Raw genomic sequence first — 17,100 nt, forward strand, 5'->3', positions numbered from 1 at the left:
GTGGGGAGGGAAAAGAACATGCAAAGTATGCCCATTGTTCATGCAGATCAAAGCAAGGAAATGAAAATGTACCATTATTTATGTTATTCCCTTTTCCTGACGTAGGACAGAAAAGACTTGCTTTAAAGGAGCACGCTGTCAGATGGGAGATGGTATTATGTTGTTTGCCATCAGAGCTACCTCTACATCCTTAAACTTTTCCTGAGGTGGACTAAAACATATCTTCCTCTTGATCATTTTCAAAATATTTTTGCAAAAGTGCATGAGGAAAAGAGGCAATAACAAGTTCGTAGCAATAAAAAATATGATCCAGAAAGACCCAAAACCTTCGTATTGTGTCTCTCATTTAAATTGGTAGAATTTCTAAAGAAAACACTTGTTATTATGCTACCCTTTAAAAAGAAGAACAAATCATCAGAGCTAGTCAAAGGTAATGCACCCGCTTAAGGCAGGCGTTACCTCATTAAGTTCGGGATTAGCGCTTCAGTCCAAATGGGCCCGGCCAACAAATTAAGACAAATAAAGTACACCTACCCTTAAGTTCAATTTTTATTTTCCTGTTATACTTTGCAAAACAAATGCATCCCAATGAAAAGTTCATACTCTTCATAAGTTCATCCCTCACTTCGGAAGTGAAGTTACCACGCTACCTTAGGTTATACTTCCAAACAAGGGCACACAGACTGTTACTGTAGAGGTATCACATTCAGAGGAAGAACAAGAAGTGTACGGCCGTGCCTAAAGTCGGTGTATTTTTCAGTAAAAACAGAATGCGAATTAATTTTTCCAAGACTTGGAAAAAATCTCTACATCAACTAACACATTTTCTTACTTGAAATTCAAATAAATAAACCTCAAGAGAAGAAACCTTGTGAGCCTTTAAACCATTTTTACTTAATCAGTGCTTCGAACGAGTGAGAGAAAATGAATTCGTATCATCAGTTATAATCACGTTATCTAACAACGTTGTACTTGAAATGCAGGTTGCCACAAGACAGCAGCGCCTTGATGTCCAGTGGTAAATCTGTGCTCGGTTTCTGACTCTCCAGCTTCTGGGAATATGATACAAGACAATTTTCCCTGCATATATTAGATTTTATCTCAGAGCTAGAGTTAACTATGACAGGGTTACGTCCAGCCAGGTTCAGCAGCCCTTTGAGGGTTACTGGTGACATGCTGCTCCAGGCTTACAGATGAGGAAGAGGAAGGTAGGTTTCCCCCGAGCTCTGCTGATTAGTCCTCCAGGCAATGCAGAAACTCCTTTACTGCCAAAAGTTAAAATGAACTTGGGAAGACTGATGTGCAAAGCCCTCAACTGTCTCCTGCTTAGGCCTCCTATTCTGTTTCCCATCAGCGACCTGCTGCGAGAGGTAAGCTGCGGGGCATGCCAAAAAAGCAAAGCACGATTATGGGAAAGCATCTGGAGGGAAGGAAACAGGTCTCTCTACAGCGTATCGACAGCACTGCACAAGCAGCTCTGGCTCGGTCCAAGTCTTTTGCTGTGAACCCGTGGAAACACCTCTGGCCACCCCGTAACTCGCCCCATCCAGCCCAGAGCAGTCCTCCAGCACAACCCCAAGCAATGAGAAATAATTAAAGAACGAGACCTGGCTAGTATTAAGTTCACAGTGCTCCCAGCTCCGAGAGGGGCATCTGTTTCCTAAGAGCCGTCAGTCACTTGAAGCACAGAGCTGAGACCAGCCCGACAAAAACATCCGCAGCTGCGAAAACAGGTTTGCCAGAGAACTTTCTAACTATCACAGCTGCTTAAACCCATTTCCTCCTCCTGTCCTTGCCTTCCCGGCCCAGAGGTTGGATACTATCATTTTGCATTGGCTGCCACCTTGTGGCATGTGCTATCAAATCAAACACACGAGCTGTCCCCTTGCACCTCACCCCAACAGCGACCCGCAAACAGCCCCTGGGGTACGTGCACCTCTTCCACAGCCGGTATCCGAACCCCCCTGCATGTGCCCAGAGGACAACATGTTCCCCGTTGTACTCTTCTATGAGATTTGGGGCTAAGGAACAAACTGGGAAGTTTGACAGGAAATCGTATCAACTTCTAAGTTGTTTCTGAAAGCTATGCAAGAAGCAACCAGGAAGACCATGTAAATTAAATCCTTCGGATTAAAGCTCCTGAATTTCTCTGAATCCTTTTACAGTTCTCTTCAAAGATAAAGATTGTGACCCTCCTTGTCCCAAAAGAGGCAGCATTTGCGAACCTTTAAGACACAAATTCAATGAAAGTAATTTCATGGAGATAACTGCATCGCAGGACAGGAAGAAAATGTGCATCAGTTTCGCGCCAAGGGAAAGATTGTATTTGTTTGAAGTTGTACCTCTGGATTCTTCCTCTCACAACTACCGGTGTAAAAATAATAAAGTTGTTAATAGCTGCTGCTACCTATGTAATATTCTGGTAGAGGCCCCTGTTTGCCCGAGCACCATTTCTGAGCAAGCAGGAAGGAGAAGAGAAAAGGTGGTAACCCACATTGGGTACCAGCGAGCTCCAGTGCCGCCCGCGACTGGAGGAGGAGTCTGCCTCTGGGGAACGGCAGCGAGGGGAAGCAGTGCTGACAGGGATGCCCGGATGGTGGGGACGCAGGACGACCCCCGGGCACCGGGCAGGCAGCAGAGCACTCACCTTGGTCCGCAGCTGAGGGGCTTTCCACCGGCAGCTCATGGTCGCCGCTCCCTCCCTCTGCAGCAGGCACTGCAGGGCAGCCCCCACCGCCCCGCCGGCGCCCACCAGCAGCACCGTCTTTCCACCTGCGGGACACAAGGCAAGTCATTCAGCTGCTGGGCCACGGAGCTGGAGCGCCTGCGTCACCTCCCCGGCTTCAGCAGGCCACCCACCACCCAAAGCCCTCCAGAAGAACCAGCAAAGCGGCTCAGGGCAGGACCCTGTGGCTCTTACGGAGCCCATGCAGTAACACCAGCCGCGGGTCTTACATTGCTTCCTGGCGACTCTCTAATCCAAGTAAGCAAATACAGCTCTTCTGGTTTTCTGGTATTTTATTTGCACAAATCCTTTCATTCATATTTGTTACAAAGTACATTTGACTTCCCGCTTACAGTTCTGTTACAGAAATCCTTGTCTCAACAACTATGAATCACTGTAAGAGAGACTACTCCTGAAACGCTGCCTTAAACTAACAGTGTCTTCACACACTGTAAAGCCACTTGTTTAAATCTGCCATTTCAATGTTAGCATTTACACATTACAACCCAAACCAAAAGATTTGCTTGGCAGTTATTTACAGGCAGACTTGGATTTCTCCAACTGTTCACACTAATCAAACTTGCCAAGTGAAATCCCTAAGTGATGTTTGTATTTTTGGTTTTGAAGACTCGGATGTCTCGGGTGGCTTCAGTGAGATTAAGGCTGCTAATGGCAGGTAATCCCTGCCTAATCTCCAAAATCTGTAGAACTGAAACCCACTTCTGCAAATACTACATTCAGATCTCACTGAGGTTCCTCACTAGCAGGAGACAAACATATGTCAGGTGGGAAAAGAACACAAACCAGAAAACACAACAAGGAGAAATTATATTTGTCTCTCGGTCAGGATTAAAACTGAGAAAATTAGTTAGGCTAAAATCAATGTCATCGTTATGATAGGAGGTCTCACCTAAATCTTCAAGAAGCTCCATCACAGCACACACTGTAGGAGGAACTAGACAGTCGTAGGCATCGCCGCGTACCAAGCGCCCTAGGTTTACATCGGACAATCTGCAGTGGAAAAATATGGCAATTAAAAAAAACCCAAGAGTTTGTGTAACATAAATCCTCAGTAAAGCTTGTAGCGTGGCTAGCAGCTAACGCCAAGGACAAACACCTCTCATAAAAGTAAATCCTTTGACAGCGATGTACTATGGCTAACCTGTGTCACCCCACATCCCAGTTACACACACACGGAGCCTCAAGAGAGGCCAGGAGAGAGAGCTGTGAGTTCGAACAAGTAACAAGAGCCCACAGGGAGCTCTTTACTGGCCACCCATGGCACATTGGGCCAAAAACACCCCAGTGGCCTCAGTGGAAGCCACCCAGCGCTCCCAGAGCCACGCTGAGCCGGAGGCAATACCTCCTTCTGGGCTCAGCCTGGCTTGATGGGGGGACTCTGGTGCTTCTGTGCTGCCCTGCGTTCTCTCATACACAAGGATGCTCTGAATTCTCCATTCTCTGTCAATCGCCAGTTCTCCAGATAACGGAAAGATAACTGATTTGCAAGACTTTCAGATTTTTTTCCCTAACGTGAAAAAAAAAAAATAAGGAAAGAGCTATAAAAATTTTTTTTAAAAAATGGGCAACAGTCTGCAGTTGAGAGCAAAAAGGCTGCAAGAGCAGCAAAATAGTAACCCAGACACCGAAATCATGCCAGTGGTCTCTCCAGAGAGCAGAGCAACTCTAGACTGATTGAAAAGTTGTGCTAACAGGTCCGAACTATTATAGCCCACTCGCCCACCGCGAGAGAGTGCTGTAAGGAAGTTAAAACCTTCTCTGCAACTTTTCCATCAGTCCTTCTCGTGAAAAATTTGAGGGTTGTGTTCAGTACTGAAATACCTTAAATACCTTAAGTGTCATCAATAAATCAGAACTTCGTTTTTGATTGCTTTAAAGAGACCATGTCCTGAATATACAGTATATAAAGCTGAAAAAGATAATGATCAAAATGACTTCAGCAAAAGGCTCCTCATTGATTCAGCGGCATCTTTTATCACTGCTCAATAGCACAGCTAGACACATTGACTGAGGGATCCATTAATGAAAAGCACAGGGGAAAATTGATTTTACAGAGCCATCAGCCTTGCGTCTGCTAATATTATTTCTCAGTGCTTCACTTACCCATCCACATCCTTCTCTGGTTTCACAGCGTTTAATACCTTACTGCTATACAAGCTTTCTGGGAGGTCAAGGGCAAGGCCCTGCACATTAGGATCCTCATTAAGTCTCAAGATTTCATTGACAATCTAGGAAGTTAAAAAAAAGCATTAAAGATCAGAACAACAGACAAAAGAACAATCTAATTAGAAGGGGGTAAAACCTATATTTTAAAACTACCTTATCACACCACCTTTGCTTCGCTCACACATTACAGCAACTTCTAAATGAAAAAGCAATAACCTGCTTTCCTTGGCTTATAGTTCCATCGCTTACCAAATTAAGCCACCCTGACTCTATTCTAAACACTTTGCAAGGCCAACGTACATTATGAGATATTACACTGCCAAAAGCGTTTTGTCTTTCCCCATTCCAAATCTCAGCAAAAGCTTGACACTGTAATGGCTTCAGAAGACGCTTTTACAAATAAGAAGCCTTGGTTAAAACATAGTTCAAAATAGGACTGGATCGCGTCCCAACATAGGACGTGGACAAGAAGTTGTAACTCTGGAAAAACCAATTATACAAGAGAAAATTCATTTTATTAAACCAGCATATATTGTTATTTTGAAAAGACACTGCACACAAGTTTATGAATTTCAAGTACTGAATCAGATAAGAGTTCAAATGCTTTATAATTGGTCATATTTGATATCCCAGCCTGCACTACCTACCCTTGATTGCGTCATCTGTGAAGTGCAACACTGATCCAGAGGGATATATGCTCTTATGCTGTGACCATAAAGAATGCAATGGAATAAAACATGCTGAAATTTGCTCATGTGAGAAATGTCATGTCAGCACGTCTTTCCATCATATAAATAAAATCAGTGTGCAATCACCACAAAGTTGTATAATTTGATTAATATCCAAGAGAAAATTAAGATAAGTTTTTCTTTTCATTCGCTAATACTATGCCTTCCTAAAATGCTTTTCATGTAAGCTATTCAATATAGCAGTGAACTCTATTGCCCGAACAGCTGATATGCTGCAATCAACATTAAGCTAGGGGAGTCTGGAAGGGGTTAGACTGTCTGCAACTCTGAACCAAGAGAGCGTGCTACTTCCATGTTAACAAAGATTATACAAGCATGTCACTGCCCCTTTAGTTTGCTGACTTCTGAGACAGAAACAGGCATATATATTAAGACCCTGTGCCATTTGACAGCAATAGGACTGGTATACATTCTAACAGAAAAAAAAAGGATGAGCGTACACACTAGAACATGGATATGAAAACATCCACATTTTGCTTAAAAAAATTCTGAGATGCTACCAAATGTTGAGGCCAACACAGTAACTAAAGGAAACACAGCTCATAAACAGCCTGAATTGAATGAACTTTGAACTATATTCCTGCTTCCTGGGAAAATAACTCAGTTTTCCATTTTCATTGCATGTTACTTGAATTCAGCTTTCCATCATCACAGCATTTAAAATACAGCTCATGCAGGGCATAAGCAATCTTGTATTAAATTGCCTTTACTCTGTAGAGGCAGTTATGGCAGAACCAAGAAATGCATGGTACTGAAATCCCTCCCACCTTCCCAAATCAGGGAATGCAAGCCGGCATGTGGATTTTAACAGATGAAAAAACCACCTTTGTCATAGCGAGCAAGCAGGAGAGTCAGCACACCGTTATGAACTTTATTGAAAGTAACTTTCTTCAAATAACAAAAATACCCTGCTTTTCTCTTTACGTACACAGCTCAGCCACTTCCTAAGATATTACTTCAAAGTAACAGCAACTACTGCTGCGCAGTCACTGTATTTTACCTATTTCCTACTGTGTTACTCAGCAGATAAAACACATTTACTGACAGCAAAGTGTATTTGATCTTCATTTCAAAAGCCTGCCCTTCTTAAGTGGGTAGCTGACTACTGGACTCCTAAAATTCTTCACAATAAGCTCCTCTCACTATATCTGTTCTCAAGATTACACTGCAAGCCACTAACATTTTAAAAACAAAGTGTACTGAAAACAAAACAGTACACAAAACCCACACGCCTGCAGGATTTCCAAACTGGCCAAGCACAAGGAGGCCAGCTGGGAACAGCGGCATCTTTTACCACACATTCCTTTTCCGTTTTTACTTTCAGATGCCTCAGGACCATGTATCTTAATACCGTTTGCTATATTTAAAACATACTTGATACTTGCGCTGCGCCTCCAACCTAATGCCTTTGACAAGGTAAGAATTCAGCCCTCTAGGGATTCGGGGCAGATGCTTTTTTTAATGTATACTTTAAACATTACAAGATCAATAAACAGGCAAATAAATTCAACCCCCTCCTCCCCTAAATCCATTAATTTCCCTGAATAACTTGGGCTAGAATCAAGTGCAGTCACAGGAGCAACTGTAGGAGACAGGATACCCCTGACGGTATGAGGGGACGCTGCAGTTAAACACCTGACATGGCAACAAAAACATTACTCTGCTGATTCTGCCTCAGCTTCCCAGGGGACAGCAGACAAGCCTCTTAATTCTCTTTATTCCCACGCTTGCCAATAGGGGGATAACACTTGCTACTTCAACTAAGGGAGCCCCAACTCTAATTTGCATTAATAGAGACCAGTTCAAAGTCAGCAATAAAGATAGGTTTATGGCAAAAGCGAAAAAGGAAGAGTCCTTCGGGTACTGCAGTTACCTCATCCTTGCTGCTGCCTTCAGGGAGACAGATGTGAATAACACGCAGACCAACCTGCCAAAAGAAAATCGGTATAATTACCAAAGGCAAGCAGCTTCTGATTAATAACAAGTGTACTGGCTAAAGCTTACCTCTTTGGCAAAGTTCTTGTTTGTTTCTTGAATGAAGTGATCATTATGTGCCTTGGGGAACAAAACAGGAAAAAAAAAAGTTTTAAAATAATAAATTTACATTAAAAAAAATGTGAGTGCACTAATGCACAGGCCTATGCAAGAAACACAGTAAGGATGTTTGTGTCTACTAGCAGTCAAACAAATAAAAAGCCTAGCAATTCTAAGAAAGAAGCGGAAGGCCATCCAGTGAATTTATTTTGGCTTGATTAGTTTAAGCATGTGTTGATACCTGCCTGGCTTTTAGACAAGAGTGGCCACTTTCTTAATGTAAGTTCACCATTTATGAAAGGTGCCAGTCTGTACCTGAAAACATCGTTCTCCATCCAGCCACGTAACAAGGATGAAGAAGGCAACAGCAATACTAGTGTCTCCTGCAGCGTTCCCGTATCACCTAACAACACTGGTTTGCCTTACCATCAAAACTGAGGCAAATCCCTATCATCGTATATTACACTGAGTTCTGTCAGTTCATCCCAATTGCCAGCAGGCATCTGAGCTAGGACAGAAGTGTCCCCTGGGCAGATTTACCTGGGAGACCACCTCACCCAGGAGTCCTCCTCCCTGAGGTTTCTACAGCTATACGCACCGTTTATATTACGATATTTAACCATAATAATGACAGTTGAATTGTACTCTTCAATTCACTCTTGAATCTCAGGAGGTCCTTCAAATATTTTCATATATTGTAACAATTAAACTGAAAATTCAATATCCAGAACTAGAAACCTCCTAGCAACAGATCAGCGAGGGTTCCACCCTCAGAAGCGTTAGCGGCTTCATAACAAAATGAATAAAACACTTCTCACAGTTATATGATTATATTAAAACCTGTCTTCCAACCCAGACAGCAGGACAGAAGTAAATAATTTTAAAAGGGTGCGTTATAATTTCATTAACTCATTCTACATCGCTTTTTCCACAAGACTCAGTGCCAGTGACTTCCCGTTGGAGTCGAGCCGCTCACCTCGTGGCAGCTGCCAGCACTGGCTTCGACTGTCCCTAGCGTCACCCAAAACGATTTCAGCTCAAGCCCGTAACAACTTACCAACCCGTTAATCCCAAATGGTTCAAAACCGCTGCCAATGAAAAAAAAAAAAAAAAAAGAGCATTTTAAAAGGACAGGCTGCAGGAAGAGTGGCAGCTCCTGAGCAGGGGTGAGAGCTTGTCCCCCATTCCTGGCTCCCTCCCCCAGCCCAGCACTGCTGCATCTCTGGCACCGCACAACTGGTGTCCCACTCCCCAAATCCGGCAGCTGGGGGCGAGGGGCAGCACGGAGGCTGCTCCATTGAGAACACATATGGAGCCCACACTGCGGTGAGGGAAGAAGAGACGGGACTAAGGACAGCCCAGCAGCTGCTCCCCTGTGCCAGCACATGGGGAACCGTATCCCCACACTGACACGTAACCACCAGGACTGCTCGAGACGTTTAACTGGGATGGAGCTGCTGGCAGCACTACACTGTCCCCTGCAATGTCCCCCCCAATTCCTGCAGCCCCGTGGGGCAGGGCAGGGGGGGCAGGGGAGCCGGCAGTGCTTCACCGAGCTTTGCAGGGCAACAGCTCCACTGCTGAACAGATCCTGTCACTGTGATTAGTTTTCAGCTTCAACAAAATTAAGCAACATCCACCACCAATCATTTTTTGCTGTTGTGCATCTCCAACCAAGGTTGAACAAGGATAACAAGCAACACGGGTATCAATCTCGGTATCAATTCAGGTTCAGATGGCTCAAGAGGAAAAGAACACATCTAAACCCATTCCAGGGTGGGCTCGGTCTGCAATTCCTCATTCCCAGTACTGCTGCAGAGGTGGCGACACGTTACGCCGACTGCTGTTACCCATGACTGACTGGCAAAGGAGACCATTTCACTGCCCTCCCTCTGCTCCTCCGGGTGCAACGTGGCACATGGAGACCAGCACGAACCTTAAGGCTCTGTCCACGATACCCAGCAGAGCAGTGCATCACAAGAGCACCTGTAGACTAAAACAAGTCTTCTTCATACCAACAAATACATGTTTAAAATGAGTTCTGCTTCAGTCCTTAGAACCAGACTAGAGCTAGGGGTGACTGACCGCTGGAGAACATCGTCTGGATGAATTTCATCCAGAAGGATCTAGGCCACATGTTCCTACAGCCACCTCATGATGCAAACCAAGTGGGGTAAACAGGGACAAGAGGAACATTCGTTTAAAGCACAACCATGATCAAAACCAAAACACAGACGTAGATGCATCTCAATTGATATTACAAGTGAGCAGAAACCTCCTCCCCCTCCTCACACAATGCTCTCTCCCACCCTTAACAATGTCCCTTCCCTTGTGCCAGCATAAAATGCTCACGTGACCCTGCAGAAAACCAGACTTGGGGACTCATGTGGCTGAAAGGAAGCCCCTCCAGACCCCTCCAGCCCAGGGTGGATTGGATCACTGCCCCACTCCAGCTCAGGGTGCAACTGGATGGAGATAAGAGAGGAGTGAGAAGCAACAGGTCACCAAGAAGACGGGTCACTGTTTGTCTAGCAGTCCTCAAACTTACAGCCTTAAAGGGCTACTTGAAAACATAGACCACCAGGGAGGGTAAAAGACGGGAGAGCTTGTTCAGTCAGTCTCACCAGAAGACCTACCGAACTAATTTCTTAGATTCAGTATTAGTACTTAAAAAATATCTACAGTTAGGTTTTAAAAATTAAAACCTCCTGGGTCCGAGATTCAGCGTGCCCCTACTCAAAATCAACACCACCCAAAATCAACACCACCATCCTAGGAAACAGGACAAAACCACTATTGCCTGCACGGTTCTGGGTCCCACTCTGAATGACAAAGATCCCGAGTTTCTTAGCCTAGAAACCTTAAGAAATCTAAAAAGGAACATCTCCCAGCTTTGCAGGGATAGCAATCTTCATCTACGCGTTTGATTGCCCATTCTCTCAAAGACGGCAGCACCAGCGGGATGGGAAGGAAAGCTCTTCCCAGTGTTAGTCAAACAACAGCTCTCAATTGCTAGGAGACTGCTTCACCTTAAAAAGCGCCGCTGCTTCTAAAGGATACTGACATTTTACACGGAGCATTTATTCCATACAGGCCTTTTTGAGCTGCCTGGGAGTTTTCAGTGCGATTTTCCTTTCCTTAGGACGGCAGCAAGGCAGTCATAAGCTCCAGCTGCCCAAAGGCAACAGGGCTGGCAGGAAGCAGCAGGGTTTTTCCTTCACCCTGGCAATGTTATTCCAGGGGTGGGAAGCGAAGAGAGGCCCACATTTTCAGGCACGTAAACCCTTTTTTCAGGACTGCAACAAACGCTTCAACTAAATAAAGGTTGAGGACAACTGCTTTAACTTAAGGACGTCAATCAACGCAGACAACCGGTGAGAAAAGGCAAGGTTATCTGTACTTACAACGGGGAAGACCGTGTTAGCAAAGGGAGGAAGGGATAAAATCATTCCCTTCCTTTGCAAACCGTTCCCACGGCCTGAAGTTTGCCGTGGCTGTTTCAGAAGGGCTTATGAGACCGAGCTTCCTCCCTCGACCCACAGCCTGGTGGGATCACCTCCTCCTGACGCTTTGCTTGAATAAAGATTACTTTCTGCACCACTGTGCTTCTGAGGTCTCAGACAAGCGAGGGGACCGCCGGGGAGCTCTCGCAGGCAGCGAGCCCCCAGCCACACCTTACCTGAATAATGGCAAGCGTCGGCTCAAGCCGAGGGTTTTCCCTCTTAAGAGAGGCCAAGGATTTCTTCGCTTTCTCGGTGATTTTGCTGCAACACAATAATAACAGGCAAAATTTTAACCAAATAAACCTTTCTAGCACCAGTCAGCAACATGGAAAAACTTAAGTTAGCCAGCATTATGAAAAAATGCTTAGGCGCATATGCTTTTAATCACCAAAATTACTCGTGGATGTAAACTGCGAAGGCTGGCATCCAGCAGGCTGGCACAGAAAACCTTAACAGACCAAAATACCTGTTTTATAGCTATGCGTGTCATTGCTCTGACATGCCCAAAACTTTATAGCTAGCCTATGCCAACTCATAAAAAGTTTTGCCCAGCCCCACCGCGGGAAGCACCCCAAGCCCTCGGTGGGTCCTTCGTGCCCACACCATGCGGTGACAGGCGCAGAGGCCTTTACACCCGGGGCCGCCACAGCTTCGCACGGGCATCACCCGCCCGAACGGCAGCAACCCCGCCACTTCTCCTGGACGCTGTTCCAACCCGCGGGGAGACAGAGGAGCTCTGTTTGCCGCGCCGCTTCTTGGAAAAACCGGTGGCAGCCAGGCACTGGAAAAATCTTCTGGCCGCCGGCTCTCCTCTGTCACCTTCTGCACGTACAGGCGACACTCACCCAGCGACGGGAGGAGGAGACCCCGGAAAGATGCCTGTCGCTCCGTCTGTCCCCCACCAGCAGGGAAGACAGGAGGAAAACACAACCTAGAGCCGTGTTTTGCCACCACGAAACCACCCCCTCGCAGAAGCCAATGACCAATTCAGGTCAATGCCGCGGCAGACAGGCTGTGCCGGCTGGGGTTGAACGGACCGGGAAGGGGGGGGGGGAGGAAAGGGGGGGGGGGAGGGGGGGGGAGGAAAAGGGGTGGGGAGGGGGGGGAAGGCGAGGGGGGAGGACACACACGACACGTTTTCCACGCACACCTCCATGCGCAGCCTCACCTGAGCCCCCGCCACGTAACGCCCGCTCTGCTGCCCCTCGAAACGCCGTGACACCAAAGCCACGCCACGCGAGAAGGATGGGCGGGGGGGGAGGAGATGGGGGGGGACACATTTTAGCACGAGGTCGCCTCCCCTCCCTGCTGGGCCATCACACACACCCCCCAAGAAAAACCAACCTAACGCACCCACCGAGGCAACATCATCCCCCCCCAACCCCCCAAAACCCACTTCCCCCCCCCCCCCCCCAAGATTGCATCAGCCGCTGCCGCCTCCCCACGTGCGTTTCTTACCGCGCTGCCGCCGCCGCGCCGCCCCCGCGCTGCCCCCCGCACAGCCCGCGGCTCGGCAGCAGCCCGGCGGGGAGCACCGGGACCGGGAGCAAGGCCGAGGCCAGGCAGCGCCGCAGCGCCGCCGTCCTCATCCCGCCAGCCCGCTCCTTCCTCAGGCGCCGGCGGCAGCGCCGCGCACGGACCGGGGGGGGCGTGGCCGAACGGGGGGGGGGGCGTGGCCCGATTGGTGGGCGTGTCTCTCCACTGCCCCCGCCCCTTTCGCATCCGCTTGCCTGCGAGGGGGGGAAAAACCACCCCAAATCACCCCCCCAACCATCATCACACACACACACACCACACACACACACGGAACCGGAAGGCTTTGTATACTCAACGTTTATTAAAAATAGTATGAAATGGTCCCTGGGAGAAGTTACACGCTAACAGAAGTCCCTTTTTCTGTTTGTTTGGGGTTTGTTTCCCCCCCGCCCCTTCCTCCCCCCCCCCCCCCCAACTCCACCGATTGCATGAGATGCGAGTTAAACACCACACACACACACACACACACCCCAGCCGTTTAAACAAATCTAGACGTGCGCGGGTAAAGCACAGATTTACCTTTCTATTCAATATTTACAATACTTTACAAGCTATATTAAATAAATACGGGCTCCGCTACGGCATCTTAAATATGTACAACATTATTTCTCAGTCGGGTTTTACTTCGATAGACGCGGGTCCTACTGTAACCAGTATCCCCCTGGTACGAGCTAGTCGGTACCACGACCCACCAGCCCTCCCGATAACAACTTCCAGCCCATGTAAGATAACGTGCGGTAAATAATTTAATCCCTTCTAACAAATTCAAGTCCTTAACTCTTTAAGTCTACAAGTAATTAGCTGTACATTGATAACTTCAGGTTTTCCTGCGGTAAAATAGACGGCTGTGCTGGAAGTACAGTGCTCTGCAGCTGAGGGGAGTGATACGTGATGAGTAAAAATAGCATTTCAATTAAACTCCTCTAATTAGTGATATGTTTAACTCGGTACTGGCTTTATCCACGTAATCTGAAGAATTTAAGCACCAAAAAAGAGCAACAGTCACACAAGATGATTGGTGTAGATATATTTAGGCTTTCCTTTAGGTACAATGGTTTCAAGTAACAGAATCCAAGGCTGTGCAACGGAGATGACGAAGGGGAGTAAATGTGCAGCGTATTGGAAAGCCTGTTCTTGTTGTAAATGGCAGCATTTATTCTACACGTTATTTGCAAAAGAATGGAATGTTTTCTCATTTTTAAGCTACTTTGATTGTACATAAATTGGATTCAGCTCAGCCCTGGCTGGTTTAGAAAATGCGTATTTTGCCTCTCTCTGCCAGGAAAGATCATTTCCTACTGCAGGAGATACACTCCCTGGGGAAGGCAGCTTGTCGCTGAAACAGCCTATGGGCCAAACGTGCCACATGATTGATACTTCACCCAAGCATCTGGCCAAGCCCCATTCTCTCTTGGGCTTACTGACTTTGGGGCTCGAATGAGTACATAGCAGGCCACTGTGTATAACACACAGCTACCTGACAAATTCACACCCAGTGGCTTTCCACTGCTGGGCTCTGAGCTACAAGATACTCAGATTTTGCCTCTCACAACCACCACCATCCTTGGAGGTACCAAACTCAGTCTAGCCATTTTCAAAAGCAGCAGAGCTCCCCTTCTATTGCCCAAAACTTCCTCCAGGCAAGGACTGTGTCACATCCACAGATTCACATAAAAATCTGCCGCTGCCCATCCTCTGCCTACTGTGCAGTTACAGAAAGCAGAAGAGGCTTCAGACACAGAGCTGTCAGCCTGGCATCCCTGCCAAGCACTAGGACTGGATTTGTTTAAAACATAAGAAGCCTGTTCTAAAGTAACGGAGCGTATGCATTGGTCCCACACACTTCGAATCTGTCTGTCGAAAAGTAATGTGCAAAAAGTATGTGCAACTGCACACATAGTGTGTTGGTGTAATTACCAGAACCCTGCTCAGAAATCTGCAGTCACAGGAGCGGCTGCTCAGATAAATGCTCCCGCATGTAACCAGAGTAATCATGTGGGTATTTTGGACACAGAACACCGGTCACCAACTCGAAAGTCCAAATGCTAAGGTTTCCACACGATAAAATGGTTTACAAATCAAATGGCAGCACACCTGGTTCAATGGTAAGAATCAGAAGGTATCACACCTAACAAGGGAAGAGATGCAGAGGTTGAAGAGGAGATGAGAAGTCCACCTGCACTATGGAGCGAGACCCCAGACACAGTGCACATGTGGCCTTTTTCACTTCCAGGATTCTAAACCATTTTAAAAGAAGATACATTTCACATCTATTTACAATATTACTGAGATACAATGGCTGACTGTGTAATATTACAGAAATAAATGATGCCAGTACTGATTGTCCTAGGATATACTCTGTCATGATAAGGCAGTACAGCTAGAAATTACTAAAAGCATCAAGCAAAGCTACTTGAACTGAGACACTGAAACTTTTCCCTTAGAGACTGGACAATATTCTGCTGATTAGGAGAGGGTACTCTCCACAGGTAGTCGTTCAGTTTATCTGAATCGCTATACGCAGACAGATAGGGGGTCAGTGCGTGTTTGCTGCTGGTGGACTTTGCAGGAGTACAAGAGACAGTTTTGCCGCAGAGCGTTTCAGAAGGAGCAGCGTCTGCGTTACGCAGCTTAGGATCCGATTTCCTTGTTTCGTTCTGAGAGGTCTCCAAGTCGGACCCCTCATCTTCGGACTTTATTTCAACATAGTCATCATCATCCCCTTCTCCTTCTTCAGTATCTTTGAAATTAGAAAAATAGTTCTGAGTGGCCATCTGTGCCGTCAGAGGGGAGGCCCTGTTCACTCTCAGGACCTTTTGAGAATCCTGCAGAATCATATCTGAACAGTTTTCAGGGATCTGCTTTCTCGTATCAAGCCCTGTACATCCCAAAGCAACGCCCGGCGTTTGATGGCTGTTGAATCGGAAGTTCCTATTCAAATGGAGCTTCTTCTTGTCCATTTCATTGGGATACACGATCGCTTCTCCCGACCTGTTGACCACAATTGAGGAAGACGACTGTGACCTGCTGTAGGCCTGTGGTTTTACATTGCTTACTCTTCTCCCGAGGGAGTTATAGATGTGATCTTGATGTAAATTTTCTTTGTTCGGTTGGCTTATAATGGTGCTCCACCTCTGTGCCGGGACATGCAAGCGGTTAGAGATCTGAAGGGAAGGCACCGAGCCAGCTGATGGCAACTGCCTCGAATTGCTTTTTGTACCAGCTTCTGTATAGGAGCTCTTGGCCTTTGGGTCTTGAGATTCAGGCCACGGGGAGAAGTCGGCCAGCTCGCCGTTACTGTACGTAGAATGCAAAAGCCAGTCCTCTGCTTTTGAGCACTCACTGGTAGCCTGGGAACGGGGAGGAGACGCAGCCACGGGCGTGGAAAACCTCCCGGCTGATGGCTCCTGAGGGGTGGCCCAACCTTCCTTTTGGACCTTGGGTGTACTTTCTCTAAAGACGATTTGGTCATAAAGCTGGGAATATTCAGCTATTCTGGCACCTAGGAAGGAGAGAGAATTAACTTAGTAGAGGCAAGCAATCCATTCGAATGATTGCATGAAAAATTAAAAATCCCCCAAAGCTTTGTATTGGCCAAGAGAAAAGTTTACAGCCATGTCAGCATCTTCATCCTCAACAAAGTAACATGAAAGAACAGAGGCTGGAAGAGCCGTGCATTGCAACGCATTTCAGTACACTGCATTGAAAAAAAAAGAAGCATAAAATGTCCTGCAACAGTGAGGAGTCGTGCAGGACACAATGTAGCACACGGTTCAAATAATACACCGCTTGTTTCATGTTAAAATGGCAAAGAACATTCTGAAAGCCGTCTGGTAAATAAGATATTTAGGGACTTATTTATAAATAACACAAGAAGGCACGAACGGCACTGTAGTCCATGGAGTCCGCTGGCTCCATGTCTCCAATTTGCTTCAACTGACTGCGGACAAAAATAGTTCCAAAGCTGCTGCATATCCACGACTTTGCATATTCATTAGAAAGAGCACGAACACCAGCTCTTTCTTATCTGACCCCATTCCTTATGCTTATAAATGTGATGTAGATGGTACCTGAGCAAACCTACGTGACCTGTTAGAAGGTCAACATACCTAAAAACGCACCTTTTTTGAGTCAAACTCTGAAGATCACACTATTAAAGGAAATAACTGTATTTCTGTAAAGAGGCCAACAGTGCTTCAGGCATAAGTTCTATTTCCAGCCTAAGCTGAACTGATCTTTCCAGACACTACCCCACTATTTATTCCCAGTTTTATCAAGTAACAACACAAATTTATTGCCTTATAAAGGACTATTCATATTAGAAGCAGTAACAGAAAGCTCATTTCAGCAGTTAACGCAGAAAAAG

At 46.4% G+C, this 17,100-nt stretch overlaps 2 protein-coding genes across 4 annotated transcripts in view; both read right to left on the bottom strand.

The window, feature by feature from the left end:
- Positions 1-12,790, bottom strand: part of MTHFD1L (methylenetetrahydrofolate dehydrogenase (NADP+ dependent) 1 like) — a 158,100-nt gene extending 145,310 nt beyond the window's left edge. The window contains exons 1-7 of the mRNA XM_074144426.1: positions 12,657-12,790; positions 11,375-11,459; positions 7,666-7,716; positions 7,535-7,588; positions 4,850-4,974; positions 3,636-3,736; positions 2,648-2,772 (exon numbers count right to left, since the gene is read on the bottom strand). Coding sequence (XP_074000527.1) covers positions 2,648-2,772; positions 3,636-3,736; positions 4,850-4,974; positions 7,535-7,588; positions 7,666-7,716; positions 11,375-11,459; positions 12,657-12,787 — 672 coding nt within the window. The 5' untranslated portion in view covers positions 12,788-12,790. The remainder of the gene's footprint in view (positions 1-2,647; positions 2,773-3,635; positions 3,737-4,849; positions 4,975-7,534; positions 7,589-7,665; positions 7,717-11,374; positions 11,460-12,656) is intronic.
- Positions 12,791-13,238: 448 nt separating this feature from the next.
- The window catches only part of PLEKHG1 (pleckstrin homology and RhoGEF domain containing G1), a 53,565-nt gene continuing 49,703 nt past the window's right edge, over positions 13,239-17,100 (bottom strand). For all 3 annotated transcript variants that reach the window (XM_074168319.1, XM_074168318.1, XM_074168320.1), the window contains one exon: positions 13,239-16,236. In XM_074168319.1, coding sequence (XP_074024420.1) covers positions 15,134-16,236 — 1,103 coding nt within the window. In that variant the 3' untranslated portion in view covers positions 13,239-15,133. The remainder of the gene's footprint in view (positions 16,237-17,100) is intronic.

Source organism: Numenius arquata, chromosome 2, assembly GCF_964106895.1.
Source record: "Numenius arquata chromosome 2, bNumArq3.hap1.1, whole genome shotgun sequence".
NCBI classification, from domain to species: domain Eukaryota; kingdom Metazoa; phylum Chordata; class Aves; order Charadriiformes; family Scolopacidae; genus Numenius; species Numenius arquata.